At 45.8% G+C, this 18,281-nt stretch overlaps 1 protein-coding gene across 2 annotated transcripts in view; it reads right to left on the reverse strand.

Moving 5' to 3' along the window:
- The window catches only part of LOC127473372 (sodium/potassium/calcium exchanger 3-like), a 186,596-nt gene that overhangs the window by 68,619 nt on the left and 99,696 nt on the right, over positions 1–18,281 (reverse strand). Inside the window, exons 12-17 of one of the 2 annotated variants that reach the window (XM_051792905.1) lie at positions 17,838–18,108; positions 16,944–17,110; positions 16,017–16,131; positions 15,629–15,741; positions 7,031–7,096; positions 2,728–6,063 (exon numbers count right to left, since the gene is read on the reverse strand). In XM_051792905.1, the coding sequence (XP_051648865.1) occupies positions 5,914–6,063; positions 7,031–7,096; positions 15,629–15,741; positions 16,017–16,131; positions 16,944–17,110; positions 17,838–18,108 (882 nt within the window). In that variant the 3' untranslated portion in view covers positions 2,728–5,913. Of the gene's footprint in view, positions 1–2,727; positions 6,064–7,030; positions 7,097–15,628; positions 15,742–16,016; positions 16,132–16,943; positions 17,111–17,837; positions 18,109–18,281 lie in introns of those variants that run through there. The other variant, XM_051792900.1, reaches the window with a different exon arrangement.

Below are 18,281 nucleotides of genomic sequence, written 5' to 3' on the forward strand. Positions count from 1 at the left end.
TTACTAAGTACATATATATATACGTGTGTGTATGTATGTTGCTTGAATATAAATCTGTTCGTACATTTAAAAAAAATAACGCTAAAAATCTGCCAGTGAATTACAGGGACTTATGACTGAAACCCTCAGTAAAACTCCTGTAGCCCAGTCTGGCTTCACCAAGTGTAAAAGGCTCAGGTCAGATCTAGAACCCCTTCATTGGATCAGTTCTGTTTCTGGTACAACGCGTGACCCGGGGGTCGGAGATCCGCGTGCCAAGCAAAGATCTCCTGGCGTTTGCTCCCAGCAGCTGACTGATCCAAACCTCCCCGCTGCTCCTGCCAGCCCAGCACAGTCACTCTGTGTTAAGCAGGACCTGAGTCAGCCTTCAAAGCCAGAGGGATTCAGGTTATGAGAAAGTGGAAGCAAAATTCTGAATCCTTGCAACACGAGAAGCAAGATAAAATCTTGAGGGAGCAAGCAGGCTGGGCTAAAGGGATGTCTGCTCTTGAAAAAGGTGTCATGGCACACCCCAACATTTATACAGACCTGTAACCAACTGCAACAATCCCCACAGGTTCAGGCATACAACATTCCCTCAACTGGCAATGAAAATGTTACGTTGAATTGCTGCTGTAAAATTATCATGTTGACTTTTAGCACCATTCAAATCCTACCTGGCAGACAAAGGTTAGACTGACAGGATTTCTGTCAGGTTGTTTCGGTGTGGAAGGTTTAAAATTTGTTCTGCAAGGCTATTACAAAAAGTAAAACAAAAACCTACCTAAAATATACCACAATAAAGTCATTTTAGCTATATAAATACATTTAAAAATCTGTCGTTTTAAACAAACTGTGCTTTTTTAGAAGCTTTCCTGAAATTAGATGCTTCTGCCCAAACTTGGGTAACTTGGCCTAGGTCTCAGGCTGTTTCAGGCCAGCAAATAATCGATTTCACAGCCAGTTTATATTCCCAGTGCACAATAGAACACACTGTCATTTCTTACCCCATTGCTTTCCCCGTGAATAAAGTAAACTTCTCCAAAAGGCATGGATTTGTCCACACCTGAGCTTGGTTGAGGAGATTCAGCCGAACAAGTCCAAGTAGTTTGGGTAGAAGTAGATGCATTTCAGAACTATGCTTCAGATTTGAGGCCACTAAGTGCTAACAGAATATCCATGTAAAGTCCCTTAAAGGTGCTTGTAGTATTAATAGCCATTCATTTATTCAGGTAAGAAAATAAAAAAAGTTCACTCCTCTTTTAAAAAATGCAGTGTCCCCATCCTTTCCAGGACTGACTGCTGCAAACACATCACTGACCTACAACAGTCACTGGGGTTCTCCCCCTGATTTAACAAAGGTCACATTTCACTCAAGTCCCTGAATACTGAAAACTCTCTTCCTGAAAGGAAGCCTTGCATTCTGCTTGGTGCCTCCATCTGGCACACCCAGACTCTGCAGCTCCTTAAATCTGAAGTGAAGTGGCTGAAGTCTTTCAAGAATTCAAACTTCCCCCGCTTTCCGTAAAAGCTGGCTTTAAACTGATTCAGTTAAAGTTGTACCAACCTGAAAGGGACATTCTTACCTGGATTCAAGTCTATTTCAGACTAACTTGCAGTGACCGCTGAGCAAGTGAAACGTCGTGAGTGCAGGGCAGAATTAAATCCAGGTAAGCAGGGTCCATTGAGATTGATTTTTAAAGTATATATTTAAACAAGTTTAAAGCTCTGGTGGTCTAACTTTGAAACAGATAAACCTCACACTACTGCATCTCTGTGAACTTTAACTGAAAGGATTAGGGTTTCCAAAAAATCTTAATATAAGAAACATTTGTCAATCAGCAGAAACCTATGGTTTTCTAGAAGTTACTCAACAATATTCAGTGTAGGTTTTACTCATAAGTATTAACATGGTTATACATGGAAAAAACATATAAAAATTCCTGTTCTGACAGGTTGCTCCACCTACCTTGAACATTGTTTTTTCCAAAACTAGACTGCTGTTCTACCTGACTTGTTTTGTCAGGAAAAAAAGCCAGTCTCGCGTCTTGTTCTCCACAAGCACTATCATCATAAATCCAAAGCTAATCAATCGATTTCAGAGACACAGCTGAAGACAGAAAGCTGAAAACTAAGCAGGCAAGTGACATCACAGCAAAACCAACAAATTATGCCAGTGAAAGTCTCCTCCTGTGCACACACTTCAGACTGGTCCTCCTACTGCAGAAACTACCAAAAAGTGCAGTACACAAAAAATAAAATTTAAAAAAAAAAAAAAAAGGCAAGTATAAAATTCACCTTTGGTAGGGACAAAAGCAGTTTTCCCAGCATGTCTTCAGACCACCTCATATCACAGCCCATCCTAGCACTGTGCCTTTGAACCGCTGTCGAAGGAAGGCCATCCATGTTGAGCAGAAGCCAGCCAAGGATCACATCCTGACAGCAAGTCAAAGTCAGAGCTGCAGTGAAGCCTCTCCACTGAGGAAAAGGCTCTTTAATCTCCCTTTGAAATACTCATTTAGAATCCACTGAAGCCACTAGGAATGGTAACAAAAACAGCTGACTGGTGGAAAGACCAGAGCAGCCTCGGACAGGAAGGTGACCCTTGCTTTCAGAAGAATAAAACTGCAAATGAATCACAATGACACTAAAACCCCCAGCCCAAACCAGCCCAGCTTCACTAGTGGTTCCCTCCAGCCCCCCAACCCTTGCCCCCCGCCAGCCCCTCAAACTCCCTCCTTCCCCCAGTCAGCACCCCCTGGCCACCCACTGCCCCAGTCCCCGAAGGCTCTGCCAGCCTGGCCGGTTCCTGCAGCCCCACATCCCAGTGATGGCCCACGGCTCGGGCAGCAACGGGCACAGCAGGGCTTCCCACTGGGAGACTGGAGCCAGGTGCTGGATGGCCTCCAGCACAGCTGGGGACTTCCAGAGTCTAAGCTCGTGAGGGGAGAACCCCTCAGAACTCAGGCCCCACCAGACTCAGTAAAGCTATGGATACGCACTGCACCCGAACGGAACTGCCCGTGCCAGCCCCGGAGAGCTCAGGAAGAAGGCAAACACTGCTGGTTCTTTGCTTTGGGGACTTTCCCACAGGCTTTGGCTACGCTAACAAACGTGAGAGGGGCGGGCTCCTCCAGCAACCACAACCAGGAGGGGCACATTCGGTGGGTCTGTCGCGCTCCAAAGCGGGCCTGCCCTCGCTGAGGTGGCTGCGCGTGGCGAGCACACCTCGGGAGCGTGGGCAGTTCATCCGTGGCACAGCTCACGGTACCCTCTGCTTCTGCTGAGAACAGGCGACTGGCAGAACATTCTAGCACAACACACAGACATCAAAGCAAGGTATTCCGGGTTTCACACACAATGCAAAGCTACGATTACTACAGTATTTAATGCACAACAACAGGAAAAGTTCCTAAAAAATACTCATGCAGTTTTTGTGCCATGGGATAGGTAACGGCTATTTCGTAGAAATAGATCCAACTGGCTCCATTGGAGCAGCAGTATAAATATTCAAAATAGAAGTAATAATAGGCCCTGATATGAAACTTCTCTCCTTTTTTTTTCCCTCCTGCTAATCTGTCCCTTCCGTCAGCAAGGACACACTCTGCTTAGGAGCAACTGCATCTCGCTACAAGAGTAGGCTGTGTTTGTGGGGTGGCTTTTAGTGACACATGCCACATAGCTGACAACATTGTTTGATTTAAGGAAGTATTTTAGGCATTTTAGTGGTTATTATTATTATTCATCTCATTCACAACAACATCGACAACAACAAAAGAAACAAGAACCCAACAAAGGAAGGTACAGCAGGCTTCCTAACGCGAGAGGACGTCCCGTGGGCACAGGTAGGAGAAGGCTGCTCAAACAACAGCTGCAGAGCTCAACAAGTAGCAACACAACTGTTCTCCAGAACGAAAAAGGACAACGCAGGCACATCATTGACTCTCTCTACTGCCTGTCCCCGGACCCTTCCTTCTTCTCGCCAGGGATCCACCAGCACACGTCGTTCCCCGGGGCCAACGGGACACGGCTTTTCCCACAGGACTCCGCTGACAAGCACAGTGCAAGGAGCTGCCAGTGCCTCCCAATGTTCAGCATAACAAGGAAAGAACGAAAATCAGGTACCGAGCTCTATGGAAACCCAGGCTGTAAATATTTTCATTTACCACATTTTGCCAAAAGAAAACTCAAAAAGTGCAAATGAAATAAAAATTGGCTTTTTTGTCTGTGAATGGAACATGACTCTCTTCTTTTTTCTTACAAGTTGGAGTTCTTTTTTTTTGCTGCTATAGTTTAGGGTTTGGTGTTTTGTTTTGGTTTTTTTTCCCTTTCTTTCTTTTATGTAGGGTTTGTTGTACCTTTACTATTAACATTTGCCACTGTTTGTACCATAGACAAAAACATTCACCTAGCTGGTAGTCTCTTAATACATTTCATAGTAAAACATATACAAGAAAGAGGAGAAAACATACAAAAGGGATCAGAAGTGATCAGTGCTTAAAGTAAGAGTCGCAGTGGCAAGAATCCACAGTATCCATACATATCAACGAAGCTGTGATGGCCTTTCCCAGGGGGTGGAATCTGCCTGCATATTAATACAGAATTATACAAAATCTAGCTGGGATACTGGAACAATGAATAGCTAAACTTTCACAATAACTTAAGATCTGTGAGCAAGTCTGCATTGAAGATATTCCACATTTTAAAAAGTGCCATCTCTGTCTGTGTCTTCCTCCCTCCCAAAGGAAGGGTGATGAATCCACGTGATCTGTTATCAGATAAGTTCAACTGCTTAAGATGACAAATATCTGGCCAGGTCCAGTGTATTCTTCAAAGAATGGCAAATTAGGACTTCAGTAACTATGTCTGTGCAAAATATGCCTCTTTCCTCTTAAAGAAACCAGTGTCTGTAACTCATTTAGAAAAGTTTCCACACGTACTCATGTCCTTCTCAGAGCGAATAAGACACGAACAATTGGATCCCCCCAAAACAAGAGATCTGATGAAGCAGAGAAAGTTCTGACCTTCCATGTCCACGTGCAGACCAGTTAAAAACCAGGGCACCTCGGCAGCCCTCCTGGGCAATCAAACTATTGCTTGGAAATGACACAAACGCCCCAGTAATAAAACTCCAACATTCATAGTAAAATGGTAGCACTGTTTACCCTTTGTAGCCACATTTAGCTTGCAATCCTCATCACACTTGTACAAGATTCATTATTTATAGTAAAAAGTCATCAGCTGTTGCCTTGACAAACTTCTTATATCCACTTTTATGCTGAGTATCTTGAACTGCATTTCCATTTTACATTGCCCTGTGACCTTTGGATTGTTACAGGAGACCCAGTGCTCAGAAGGAGAAGATGCAAGACAGGACGTTGATCTCTGGCAAGTAAAAAAAAGAACAACAAGAACAACCCTCCCCCCCCCATCAAAACAAACAAATAAAAACCAGTAAAACCAAAACTAAAAACAAACAAACAAACAAAGCCCCACAACCAAAAAAATTCCCATGATTCTCCTCGAGAGTCAGCCCCTGCGCAAGGTACCCTCTTCTGCATTGTAGCAATAGTCTTAAGTCATAAATTAATTAGTCTTCCATCAAATAACTTAAAAAAAGAAGGAATTGTAGCAGACCAGTTTTGCCTGGCTTGATGCCAGTTAGCAGCCAGTTCATCGAGTCGCAGTCACACTGTCCAAAGACTGAGCTAGGAAATCACATGAATGCTGAAAAAAAACCTCTTCACATCGATGCAGGATTGTTCCAGGTCGTGGGGGCCGGGGAGAGGGCACACCTAGATGGGGCCACGGGTCCTATGAACAGCGAGCAGGACGTGTGTCAGGACTTGGAGGTGCCCCACGTTGAGGAGTCGCCCGCCGTGGCTCGTATTGCACAGGTAAGAAGGAAGCTCCTCCCGACAGTCACCCCTGCTGTTAGTGATCTCTGCACATGGGCAAGTTCACAAACGTGAAAACATTGAATTCTGTCATGATGGAGAAACACAGGAAGATGCCGTAAAGGGAAAGGCACACACACCCTAGCTTCTTATCCAGTTTCCATTTGTTCATGTGGACACCAAAAACCTACAATAAACACAGAGTAAGCCACCACAGCAGGAACATTTTGAATAAAGCAGTAAATCCCCTCTTCAACTACAGCAGCAAGAAGAGGGCTGTCCCCTGACTGATGATGATCAGCTGGAAGCAATCACAACCCAAGTTCTGCAGCAAGTGAGCTGACCACAGCTGCAGTAAATCAGAACAGCAGTCAGGGAAACCACCCTGACTTGACATCACTTCAAGTTTCTGCAAAGGATTTCATTTCAGCAAGAACAATCCCATTTAATTCAATCAGAAACACATTTAAAGGCCAGATTCCCTTTTCATCACTCAAAATGTTTCATGTGCTCCTCTGCATCTCAACCTGGAGTCACACACTCCAAGACTGTGCTTGACTTTGCACAGTTTGTTCTGGCTGAAGATAAATATGTCTTGTGTATGTGGGAATTGTTCTGGTATGCAACACACAGGACTCCCCTCTATAGCACCTGGTCTCAAGATCTGGAAGATGTCACATCATTCCTCTTCTCTCTGTCATTTCTGGGAAAGGTCAGGGAATATGAAGCACTGATTTCAACAGAAACATTGCCATGTCCAGGCACTATTTTTCCTGGACTGCAGTATATTTCAGAAGGATCCTACAGAGGACCAAGCACCCTGTACAGCATTTTGTCTGTCTGTCCCACAGGAGAATGGGCCTCATCATGCATCAAGGGATCTGCTTCAGCTCTAGCATAAGAATAACTAACATTACTAATGGCTCTCCCAGGCTCCTCCCATGCCAAGCACACAAACAGGAGTGTCACCCTGTGACTGCTGCAGAGTGCCACATTGAGCTCTCAGGAGGTTTACAGCAGCAGTGCCTGCTCCTATCCCTTAACCACAGACTTTGCAAACACCACTTCAGCTGGAGGTGAGGAAGGAACAGGTGAAGAAAATGTCTATAAAAAGCTCTCTTTTGGAGAAGAAGAACAAAAGACTATATACATACTGTGACAAAAACAGATGCCAGCAGGAGACCAACAGAATAGATAAGTCCTCTGCTGTTTAACCGAATCTGTAAAAAAAGGAAGTTTATAAAACCATCTCACAGTTTCAAGCAACAATATTTCCCTCTGTTGATACTTCCATAATCCTAAACTGCTGACTTGTTAAACACTCGCTTGCAAGTTGTAAATGCCAAGGCAAGCCGTTACATCACAGATTACTTTGCTTACTCCCTGTTTTGCAAAAGAAGGAGGAGCATTATTAGAGGAGCATCCTTAAGATCTGACAACATCTGAAGGTCTTCTACTCCCACATGGGCTTTGCCATCACTTGCACTCACAAACATCCCCCCCATCTGCAGAGCTCTGCTGCTGCCTGAGATTTGCTGTTCCCTTCACATGTGTTAAAATACTGGCTTACACAAACAGCACGTTTTCCTTCTTTACGGATTTTTGACATAATAAAAAAGGCTACAGCCATGATGATCATTTGTTCATAGAGGTATTCCAGGATTTCTTTAGGATATATGCTGTAAGGGTATGGATGTACAGCAGGACCATTCTATTCCTATGACCATTACATGTAAAATGCAACATTAGCACTAGACTGACTGTCCAGAGAAATGAAGGATTTGGATTGCCTCAGGGCGTGAAGGTCAATTTTGGGACTGTCTGCATTAACTGAAGGTGAAAAATGTCATGATCCTATAGCCATTGAAAACTCCAGAGACAGACTGGTCAAAAAAATCCTGAACTAACTCTGTGTAACTAAAACACAAATTAAAGCCACCTTCCCTGCTACCCCAAATGAACAGCAGCTGGCTAGGAAAGACAGATACTATTTTGCAATAAATTCCTGTCTGGATTTTGGTCAGGAATTTTGTTTGACCAGTGCCAGTATCTGTAAAAACTCAACAGTATAAAATGTATCAACTGCAAAAGGATCTACAGGAAAAGGAATCAAATGAAGAGGATGGAATTATTTTAGCATGGAAAATGTCTGAATTCAACCTGAAGTGCAGACACTGCTTCTCTGTTACATCTTCAGCCTCCATAAAACCAGCAGACCATTCCAAAGGCCTCTGTGTCTAATTTGCTGAGGACAGTGCTTCCAAAGAGAAATGTTTGGGGCTGTTTTCTTTGGACTACCTGCAGGGCTCTTCCTTGCAGGTCATCCAGGGGAATAAAAGTTGCTATTAAAGATTATTCAAAAGTTCAAAGTGTATGCTAATTATTTATGGCAGCTTTACAAATGTAACAGCAACACAACTTATGCTGTTCCTATGCAGGCAAAGCAAACAGGGCAACCAACGTGAGCACCAACTTCCCCCTGCAGGGTCACTGCTTCAAAAAACTCGAGTTTCACTCCAGCCTAACAGTTCCCAACCTGGGCCAAACAAGCAACATTCCTGGCCTGGGATCTAGCCCAGCTCCCACTGCTGGGCAAAGCAAAGAGCTGTTAATTAACCTAAATAGCAAGCACTTTCCTGGCAGCCTTTCCACATTTGCTAACGTAACAGGCATCTGTCTGCTCCAGAAAGTGATCCTACAGAACCACGAGTTGTTTTTGTACAGTACTGAGGAGTGGTTTTGAAAGGGCTAAATCCAAGCTAGGCTGAATCCCCAGTGTTCACACATGCCTTTTTTTCTCTCATTTTACCTCTCCATTTGCCTAAAGGATCCCTCCATTCTCCACAAAGTCTGCTGAGCTCAGACTGACTGCACATGCCAGAGGAGTGATGCTGGAGCAGCTCTGCACCAGCACCTTCATTGCTGTGTGCCAGTTAAATCCACTTGTGTGCACAGGGTAACTCCACAGCACGTATACTGCAAATCCAGTGCCTCTGGAATTATGGAATTACACCCAGCACCCACCCATGGAATCCATCTCCCAGCCATCCCAGGGCTTTGGGAACAGTCTTACATCAAACATCAATGTCTGGTTGTTCCAACTGTCTTTCTGGGTTTTTTTATTCACTTCTCATTGTTTTATAGCCCTTCTCACATGTTGTCTTTGTCCTCTTCTGTCCCTTTTCTGCTTGTTCTGTGGCATGACAGGGAGATGCCATCACCTGAAACGTCTGTGGAATTCTTCACAGCTTTTCAAGTACTTTGAGCTCACCAGCAAGGTTTTTTTACCCAAACAGTTGCACTTTCTCATCCAGAAATTCCAGCTGTGATATGCATCCAGTTCAGCCAAACAAGCTTCCTGACAAACCCCTTCTTTTCCTGCATTTCACTTTGGACGACATGCTGCTGTTGCACAAATGTCCCATCAGACTACAGCTCTGAAAACACACACTTAGCTGATGAACTACTCCACTTTCTGTGATGATCACTGTACCCTACTCCATTTCATGACAGACTTCTAACTGTGAGCACAGAAGCTCGGGGGATTCTGAAATCTGGAACAAAAGCTTAAGAAAAATGTGTCCTTGATCTGTCAAGTCAGAGCAGAAATCAGTCAAGCAGCCCTCTCATGAGAAGAGTGGCATTTCCTCCAAGAGGCACTGGAATACCTTTTCTCAGAACATGTGACGACGTGGAAGTTTAGGGAAAACAAGGCCAGTAAAACATTCAAAACTCGCAGTAAGAAAGGAGATAATTTCAGGTTTTGGCAAAGGCCAGAAAAAGAGCCTCAGCTGGAGTCTTCTTCATTACAGAAGGAAAAGCCCAGTTCTCTGTTCATTTAAGAACAGGAAATGCCTCTCCCCCAAAACTGTCTGCAGACAAAGCACTCCCTCATATACAGCAAGGAGGGAAAATCAACATTCCCAAACTCTCCTCTGAGGTCTGGCTTGTATCTAGGGGCTAAAGTAAGCCAGAAGAATGCTGTTCTGACTGATCACACACGGAAAGTTTGTGCATTCCCAGTCTCCTCTGCCAGACTGACCTCCCTGCTGCTTGTGCAGCAAATGCAAAGATGCTGCCACCAGCTCCAGCCATGCCCAAGCTGCTGCAGCAGGAAATAGGTAACCAAGGTTGAGGCTAAACAGCAGAGGAAAAACAATGGAAATAAAAGTGATTCTATTCTTCAGTTCTTTTCTGGCAGTTGCTGAAGGGAAAACAAGGAGTTATTGCCAGAACCCAGACTCGTTTTGCTTCAGGGTCCAAATATGACAGAAACTACCCCAGTAAGGAATTTTAGAAGGACTCTGCTACCTTTCCAGTCCCTCAGCTGAAAAAGCTGCAGGTCCTCTGTATGTCTGGGGATCCTTTTCCTGCAGTGTCTCTGTCTGGCAGTGGAAATTCAGTCTAAATCCATTATTCCCCAGGTCTTGCCATGAGACAGCGGTCTCAACAAACTGGAACTTCAAACATGTGCTGCATTCCTGCATGTCTAAATGGAATTTCCTTCTTAAACCTCTTTTAAGACTCCTCAGAGAGCGGCATCCTGGGTTTGTTCTGTATCACAAAATTCATTTTGCAGAGGGCACCCACCTGGAATGCTGCACATGGACAATCAAGGTATCACAGAGGAGATGCAGGGGCTACAGCTGGAGAGAATTCCTGTAATGCCTGGAGATTTGGCAAGGACACCTTTGTTCCACACTACAGCACAATCATCCTGACCTCCCTGTCGTGGAACCAGGGAGCAAATACACTCACTACATGCAAACTACTCCAGGAGGCTGGAGGGACTAGACAGTGGCTTCAGCATGCACCTGCTATGTCCATCCACAGGTTTTTGGGAATCTGACAATAAGTGAATCCATTAATACCTGCCAAGCTGCATACTGTTGCTGCAGTGATGCCAGCACATCACACTGCAGGTGCTACTGTGGCAGATGGAAAGAGTCTGGCAGCTCAAAGCAGGAGGAGCAGTAACAGCTCCAGAAGAGAAGAGGGATGCAGTGGGAAGCAGGGACCCCCACAGACACTCAGAGTCACCACCTGGTTGCTATTCTGGACCCTAATGTTTGCCCCATGACTGACACATCCGTGGATCCTATTCCCTCTCTTCCCTCAGATTTAAGGTGGACTGTATGCAGGTACCTGGGCCAGAGTGGGGCAGGGAACAGATACACAGATGTTGGCTGTGAGGAGATTAAGGCCAGCTTTGCCTTCAAGTACCATTCACCCTAGTGCCTTGGAATTAAAGCAGTGAAAAGCAACTGGTCAGCGAGGAGCAAAGCAATGATGCTTCCCATCTCCATGTGTTTTTCAAGTATTTGCTTCCCTCTGGATTCTTGGATGCCTAATAAGGCTTGCACTGGGATTATTCCTGCTCTCTCTAGCTGCCTGTTTGCATGGAAGGAATGTCACGTCTCTAAGACTTCTAATCTGCTGTCAAATTTTGCTGACACTGGCTGAATTATCAGGCAGAGGAGCGATGGACTGACATGATCATACTCCCAAATGCTGATGCGAACAAATGAACCTGGCTCTTTATCCTTAGGCTAAAATTCCTGTTCTCTAAAATACTCCTGGCTGATGTCTGGTTTATATGCAAAAAAATATTCCAGAGGGAAGCAATTGGATGCAAACATCCTTGCACTCTGCATATGCCAGGTCCACTAGGGAGGGATGCTTACTGGGTTACAGAGTCAGCAATGTGTCCAGGATTCAATGCTGGAAGAGAGGAGAAAGTGAGCTCTGTCAGAGGACTCTCTAGGGCCAGAGGGATGCTGCTTTTCCTCCCAAGCCCTGCTGGCATCCCAGATTAGCTGTGTTGATAACAGAAGGCCAGAGCATCTGCAGGAGGGTGGCCAAGTGACCTCTAAGCAGTGGACATGGAAGCTCCAGTGGGAAGCACAGAGAGAGGCAGAGTTAGTACCTGGACATTAATGGGCGTTCAGAAACAGCAGGGACTCTCTTAAAATAGTAACCATATAGTTGGGTTAGAGACTAGACATTGTAGGAATAGAAGGGATCTGATACAGAAAGTTTGATGTTGGCTAGATCTGCCTTTCAAAGGGAAAAGTGTCGGTGGCCTGGTCCAAGCCAGGAACTGTGGAACTGACAACTGAGCTGAAGGCAAAGGGTGAGGGCAAAGCAGGACCTTTTCTTCTTGCCACCGACACTTTTTCTTGGAGAAGCATGAGACGGAGCATTCTCTGGCTTGGGTTTGGACCAGCTCCAGCCAGCACTGGAAGGAAGAGAACAAAAATCCAGTGCTGCCCAGTGATGATCACACTGAGACAGGCCTGGCTGGTGTAACAGACACACGCAGGCGAGGCACAGTGAGCGGTACCAGAGACCAGTGCCCTGGCTCTGCACAGCTCTGCCCGCTGTGCCAGCTTCCTACAGCACAGCATGGGGGTGCAACTCCCTGGGCAGGCTGTCTCTGACTGCAGGGCACCGACATCCTACAGGGAAATGTTTCCTTTTAAGCAGAAAAACAGAAGAAGGAAAACCTCCTTCTCTAAACCAGGTGACAGATGCTTCCAAGACGCAGCCTGAGAAGCAAAAGATGGTTTTCCATTCCTTTCTTGTAACAAGGAAGGAAGAATAAAATAAATATTGAGCTGAAACACCTGCTGACAACGGGCCTGGGGAAGGGGCTGTCAGAAGAGAGGCACTTAATCACAATGAGATCTAGCAATTCAGCACCAGGACACCTCTCTCCAGAGATTCACGGTTTACTTCCAGTTCTGCCATTCATCCGCTGTGTGACTCCAGCAAGCCCATTAGTCTCCCTGACAGCCTCCCTCTTGCTCTTTTCTGGACTCATCTATTAGATCACAAGATCTTTCCCCCTCAGACACTATTCCATAGAGTGAGCTTATTTAAACAGCAAGGCCTGATTCCACCTGAGGCCACTTCCCAGGATGGCTGAGAACGTTCGGAAAGCACCTAATGGCAGTCCCCAAGCTGCTCCACCCAGGTGCAGCACGACCACGGGAACAAAGAGCACACCCTCCTCTCCATTTCTGCATGGTAACCTGCCTGAACTCCTTACACCAGCATGAACAGGGAGCAAAACTGTCCACAGGGGATTCGGAGTCAGGCAGCCTGGAACATGATATATATGTACGGATTTTACAGAGTATCATATTAGAGATATATACCACACTCTGGAAAAAGCCATGAGTGTGTAGAATCCCAGAAAAACAAGGCTGGAGGGGGCTTCTAGAAGGTTCTTCTGCTTTGAAGTTTAACTTCCAAATCACACAGTCTCCTGATTTTGGCTTCCACAAAAGTTATTACAGCTTGTTTACTAAAATGTGTTTACTCTCTACTTTCAGCAGAAGCTTAACTTTGCCACAGTCCACTTACATTAAACATTCTAGGGAGGCAACCATGGTTTTGGATCACTACACAAAAGTAATTATAGTCAAGGAAGCCCTTTTGGTCTTCAACTCTCTCCTCCCCTCTGTAAGCAAGTCAGGGGCATCACCACTGCTTTGAGGAGTTCCTCTTTTGGAGGAGATACCACAAAGACACATTTGGGTCCTGCCAAATACCAAAGGAGCAGCACTAAATCCTGACTATTAGCTCAGAAACTACCTAGTGCTTCTGACTCAGTGACATTTAGTGGACAACCAGGCTGGCCTCAGCTCATGAACCCCACCCCAGTCAGCAGGCCCTGCTCACACCAGCAGTCCAAGGCTTGGCACGAGGGACCTCAGGGACCTGGAGCTCCGTGTCTGATGCCCCTGCTGACCTGGGTGCCAGGCACTTGGGAACGTTCCCAAATAACAACCAGCACCTTGGAGCTCTTAACACTGACCCAGCTAACGCCAGCCTTTCTTGGCAACTTAGTAATACTTCAATAACTAATTACCAATAACAAGAGGGTGAAAGAGGGGGCTTGTTTTGTTGTGAAGTCCAGTTACCCGAGGATTTGGAGAGAAATCCAGGACCTGCAAGGGAAAACTGAGGAAACTCTCTTTGCTAATTGTGGGGCTGTTTCCAAGACTGCCTTTTCCAACCACAGTGATCACACTGTACAATGGACATTTTGGGTGTGCAACACAGTAGTGATATTGTTATGCCTCCATGAAAGCTGGCTGCATCTGTTCAGCCACTCGTTTTCATCCTTTTCTGCAAAAATACACATGAGTTGTGGATAAAGATAGGGATTTTATTCCTAAAGATTGCTTCATTTTGGCACTCCTGTACTCAAGAAGAGGGAAGATCTGAGGAGCTAAAGGCTGGTCAGCCTGACCTTGAGCTCTGGGAAGATGATGGAGCACATAGTCCTGGGAACCACTTCTAAATATATGAAGGACAAGAAGGTGATTGTGAGCAGACAAACTGATGGAGGGGAAATCCTGCTTGCCCAGCCTGATACCTCCTGCGACGAGGGGGACTTGCTGGGTGAGGGGAGAGCAACAAACATTGTCTATGTTGGTTTTGGAAGGCTTTTGACACTGTCTCTCAAACAACCTCAGAGACAAACAAAGGAAGAACAGCCCAGAACAGCAGACAGTGGAGCAGACTGACAAGCAGTCAAACCACTGTGCTCCAAGCCCAGCTGGAGGTCAGTCACTGGGGCCTTACCCCAGGGGTCAATGCTGCTTACTGCCTTTATTTAATGAGCTGGATGATGGGGCAGAGAGCTGGCACTGTTCACCCAGGAGAAGAGAAGACTCAGGGGGACCTTACTGATGTGTATTAATACCTAATGGGAGAGGACAGAGGAGGTGCAGCCAGACTCTTCTGAGTGATATCCACTGAAAGGACAAGAGGCAACACACACAATTTGAAATACAGAAATTCCATTTAAATATAGCAATACCTTTTCACTGTGAGACTGGTCAAACAACAGAGCAGGCTGCTGAGAGAGGCTGTGGCTGTGCACACTCCATCCTTGGAGGTAACTCAGGAGCCAACTGGACATGGTCCTAAGCATTCTGCTCTAGCTGACCCGGCCTTGAGCAGAGGGTTGGGGACCAGACCATCTCCAGAGGTACCTGCCAACCTCAGCAAGTCTGTGATTCTCCTGTCTTTTAACTTTGCACTCACTCAGTGACTGTAATCTTTCCTCTGTCCCACACTGCTGTCTGAGTGGTGTTCAGCTAACAACAACAGCCACAGCAACCTCCATCTAGAACTTTGTAACATCTCCTCCTCTTCCTTCTCAGAAGGAACCTTGTAACAACGCTGGGGCCAGGGGGTGGCTCTTCTATCACTTGGGAAGTGAAGGGTGAGTTCATTAGTGTTGGGTAGTTTTTTGCTTAAACAGGAAAGCTCTGCAGAGTTTTCTGCTGATGGTCATGCTCTGAAACATCCAATTATTTAAGTTTCCTTCACTTTCCAGTATGTTAACATAACACCAGAGAGCCTTACAGCTCTCATCTATCCTTTACATTTCACCTGCGTGTTTATCCCCTTTGGCTTATTAAAAACAGGGCCATTCTTCTTATATGGAATATATTCAAGAGTGTGAAAATCATCCAGTGTACTCTGGTGAGCTAGCTTATTTCAGCACAGACTTCTGTCTTTAAGGAGGAAATGGAAGTACTTGTCCTCCAAAGGATGGAGATTGTTCAGTCACAATTAATTGTTGCTTCTCCCAAATCGTAACAGACCAAAACTATTTGTTTTTTTCAAATCCAATCCACAGAATTTTGGACCTTAATTTTCTTTTTCCTAAATAGACACGGTTCACTGAAAATAAATAAAGTGAGAACAACGTGAACAAATGTAGGACTTACATATGATCCATAATTCACTGCCAGGGTCTGCAAAGCCCATGGAAGGCCCAGGCCAATTAAAATATCGAAAACGTTGCTTCCGATGGAGTTGGACACAGCCATATCCCCCATTCCTGCAGGAGTGGAAACCAGGTACAGTCAGACATGTCTCAGAACAGCCTTGCAGCTTTTAACCTTTTAAACTTGTTCCACGCTGCCATTAGGAACCTGCTAGCTGCTTTAAAACAGCAACACAATTTATATCCTTCTCTGTTCTTGTTTTAAACTTCAGGCTCAGGAAAAGGGCTCTGTATGTTTTCACATGCAGGAGCCACCTGTGCTACCCAAAGAGAAAGAGAACACAAGGAAACACTTCCCCAGTAGTATGACATCCCTGTGCTGAACCTACCTTGCCTTGCTACAATAAGGCTTGCCATGCAGTCTGGCACACTGGTTCCAGCTGCCAGGAACGTAATGCCCATGATCACATCTGGAATGCCCAGGGTGTACCCAATGATTGTCACCTAAGGAGAGGAAATAAACTGTCAAGCTGTTTACAAGAACTGACATCCAAGACCAGCTTGGCCCAAATCTGCAATACGCTGTGAGACAAGAGTGTATCTCTCAGTACAAACTCACAGCTCCTTTAAAGAGAAGCAGTGACAGGGTTTTTTGGTATATTCATCAACTGGCAGAGGATAGCACTCACCTGCTAGGTACCCTCTTTGGTTAGTTGCTTCATATATTTCACCCACAATTTTCACCCACAATTTTCCTGAAACTAACCTGGAAAAGAGACTACATGGTGGCCCACTACCCTGTGTAACCATCTGCTGATCTTGGATGAAGTTTGCAGACATTATTATTTACAAACACTACGTAAGTGGACACTGAAACTGCCCTGTGGTTCATTCTACTATGAAAATGCTATATGCAGTGACTGCAAACAAATCCTGTTAGCAGAGAGAAGATACCTTTAATTTCCTCTTCCCTCTGCTATGCAGTCTATGTTAAATTAGCATTCTTCAAATTGATTAATATTTTTAAATTTTGGGTGCCTCTGTCTAATGACACCCATCTCCTAATTTCCAGGTTTAATCACTCTTTTCAGCTCCCTACACCAGACTCCAAGCAATGTGAACCACGTGTCAGAAGCTGTACAGTGACTCTGTTTTCTCCTCTGAGTGGGGACAGGTCCAGCAAAAATGGAAGCAGACATAAGGTTTCTCATCTGAAAACTGAGGTGTGTAGAACTTCTCGTACACTCCTCTAGGCTGACAAAACCCATTACTGCTCCTTCTCCCAGACAGTGGTTCCTGGTGTAGTTGGTACGTACCATCCACACCATCATGTAAGAAAAAGCTGCAATCCAGAGGGTAGAAGAAGCAAAGGTAACCATGAACCATTTTTCCAAGTGGGGTTTGTTACAGTTGGGCACAGTGAAGTACAGGACAAAACTCAAAGGCCATGTGAAGACCCACTTCAATATTTCTATCTTTCCACCTGTAAAACAACAACAGTAATGGGAAACAATCACAATTCTAGTCTGCTGTATTCCCAGATGTTATTATTTTGTTAATATGTCCAAGGAAGATGGCAGGGACCTCTCAGCCCAACTGCTAACCAAACAGACAATGACAAGCCATCTCTCGTTCAGAGGACCACGGTGTGATGGCAGATGGAGATGCACAGGAGTGTGAAGTGACTGCCTGAGAGTTTAAGCAGTGGGTCAGAGCACATGTGCTCCCTCCCTGGGAGGAAGCAAAGGGGCTGGCACTACACTGTCCCACCGAGGGAAGAGCCCACCTCCCTTCCCAGCAAAGGTAGGCCCTAGCCACAGACACATCTGACCTGCACTCAGGCACCTCGACAGCGGCCCCACCATCCTCAGCTTCCTCCACAGTCAGCAGAGATCCACTGCTCCAGAGGGTGAGTCATGTTTTGGGGGCAGGAACCACCCTGTGGAGACTGCTCTGTCTCCTCTCTGACTGCAACAGCAGCACAGGGCCAACACAGGAGCTGCAGTAGAGGTGTGCCCAGCCCCAGGAGCCTGCACCCTGAGAGGTTCCTGCTGCTTCCCAGTTCCTCTTCTCTGTTACCTGTGACCAGGCCCCTCCCTGCAAAGTGCAGGCTGATGGGAGCTCCCAGAGACACGCGTACCTCCACGTGCGTCCGCAACGCTTCCTGGCAGCACCCAGACAAACACCACACAAACCCAGCAGCTGCTTACTGGGGAGGTCGAAAGGTGTGTACGGCCCTTCGTGGTCATCGTCGTCATCATCCTCTTCCTCCTCCTCGTCGTTCTCGTTGTTCTCGTTGTCCTCGTTCTCGGTCTCGTTCCCGGCCTCGGCCACGTCCTCGTCCCGCCGGCCGCCGTTCACGCCCCGCTCCGCGGAGTTCCCGGGGCCTGTCCCGTTCTCAACCACGTGCTTCACGGGGATTTTGATTGCCACTTCCGACTCACCGTTGGTGTAAGTCCTGCTGTTGATCAGCCTCTGCCTCTGTAAACACAGGCACAAAGTCTTGCTGAAAGATAGATTTTTTTTAAATTTGATTTTTTCAAGAGAAAGAGAGGAACAGAGAAAGAGAGACGTGTAGAATTCTTTAAAAATTTGGTTTTAAAAGCAAAAGGGATGAATTTCAATCAGGTAAAACACGATGCTTGCCTGCAGAC

The sequence above is a fragment of the Manacus candei genome, unplaced genomic scaffold, assembly GCF_025592945.1.
Source record: "Manacus candei isolate 608988 ecotype Guabito, Panama unplaced genomic scaffold, ASM2559294v1 h1tg000035l, whole genome shotgun sequence".
Lineage (NCBI taxonomy): Eukaryota > Metazoa > Chordata > Aves > Passeriformes > Pipridae > Manacus > Manacus candei.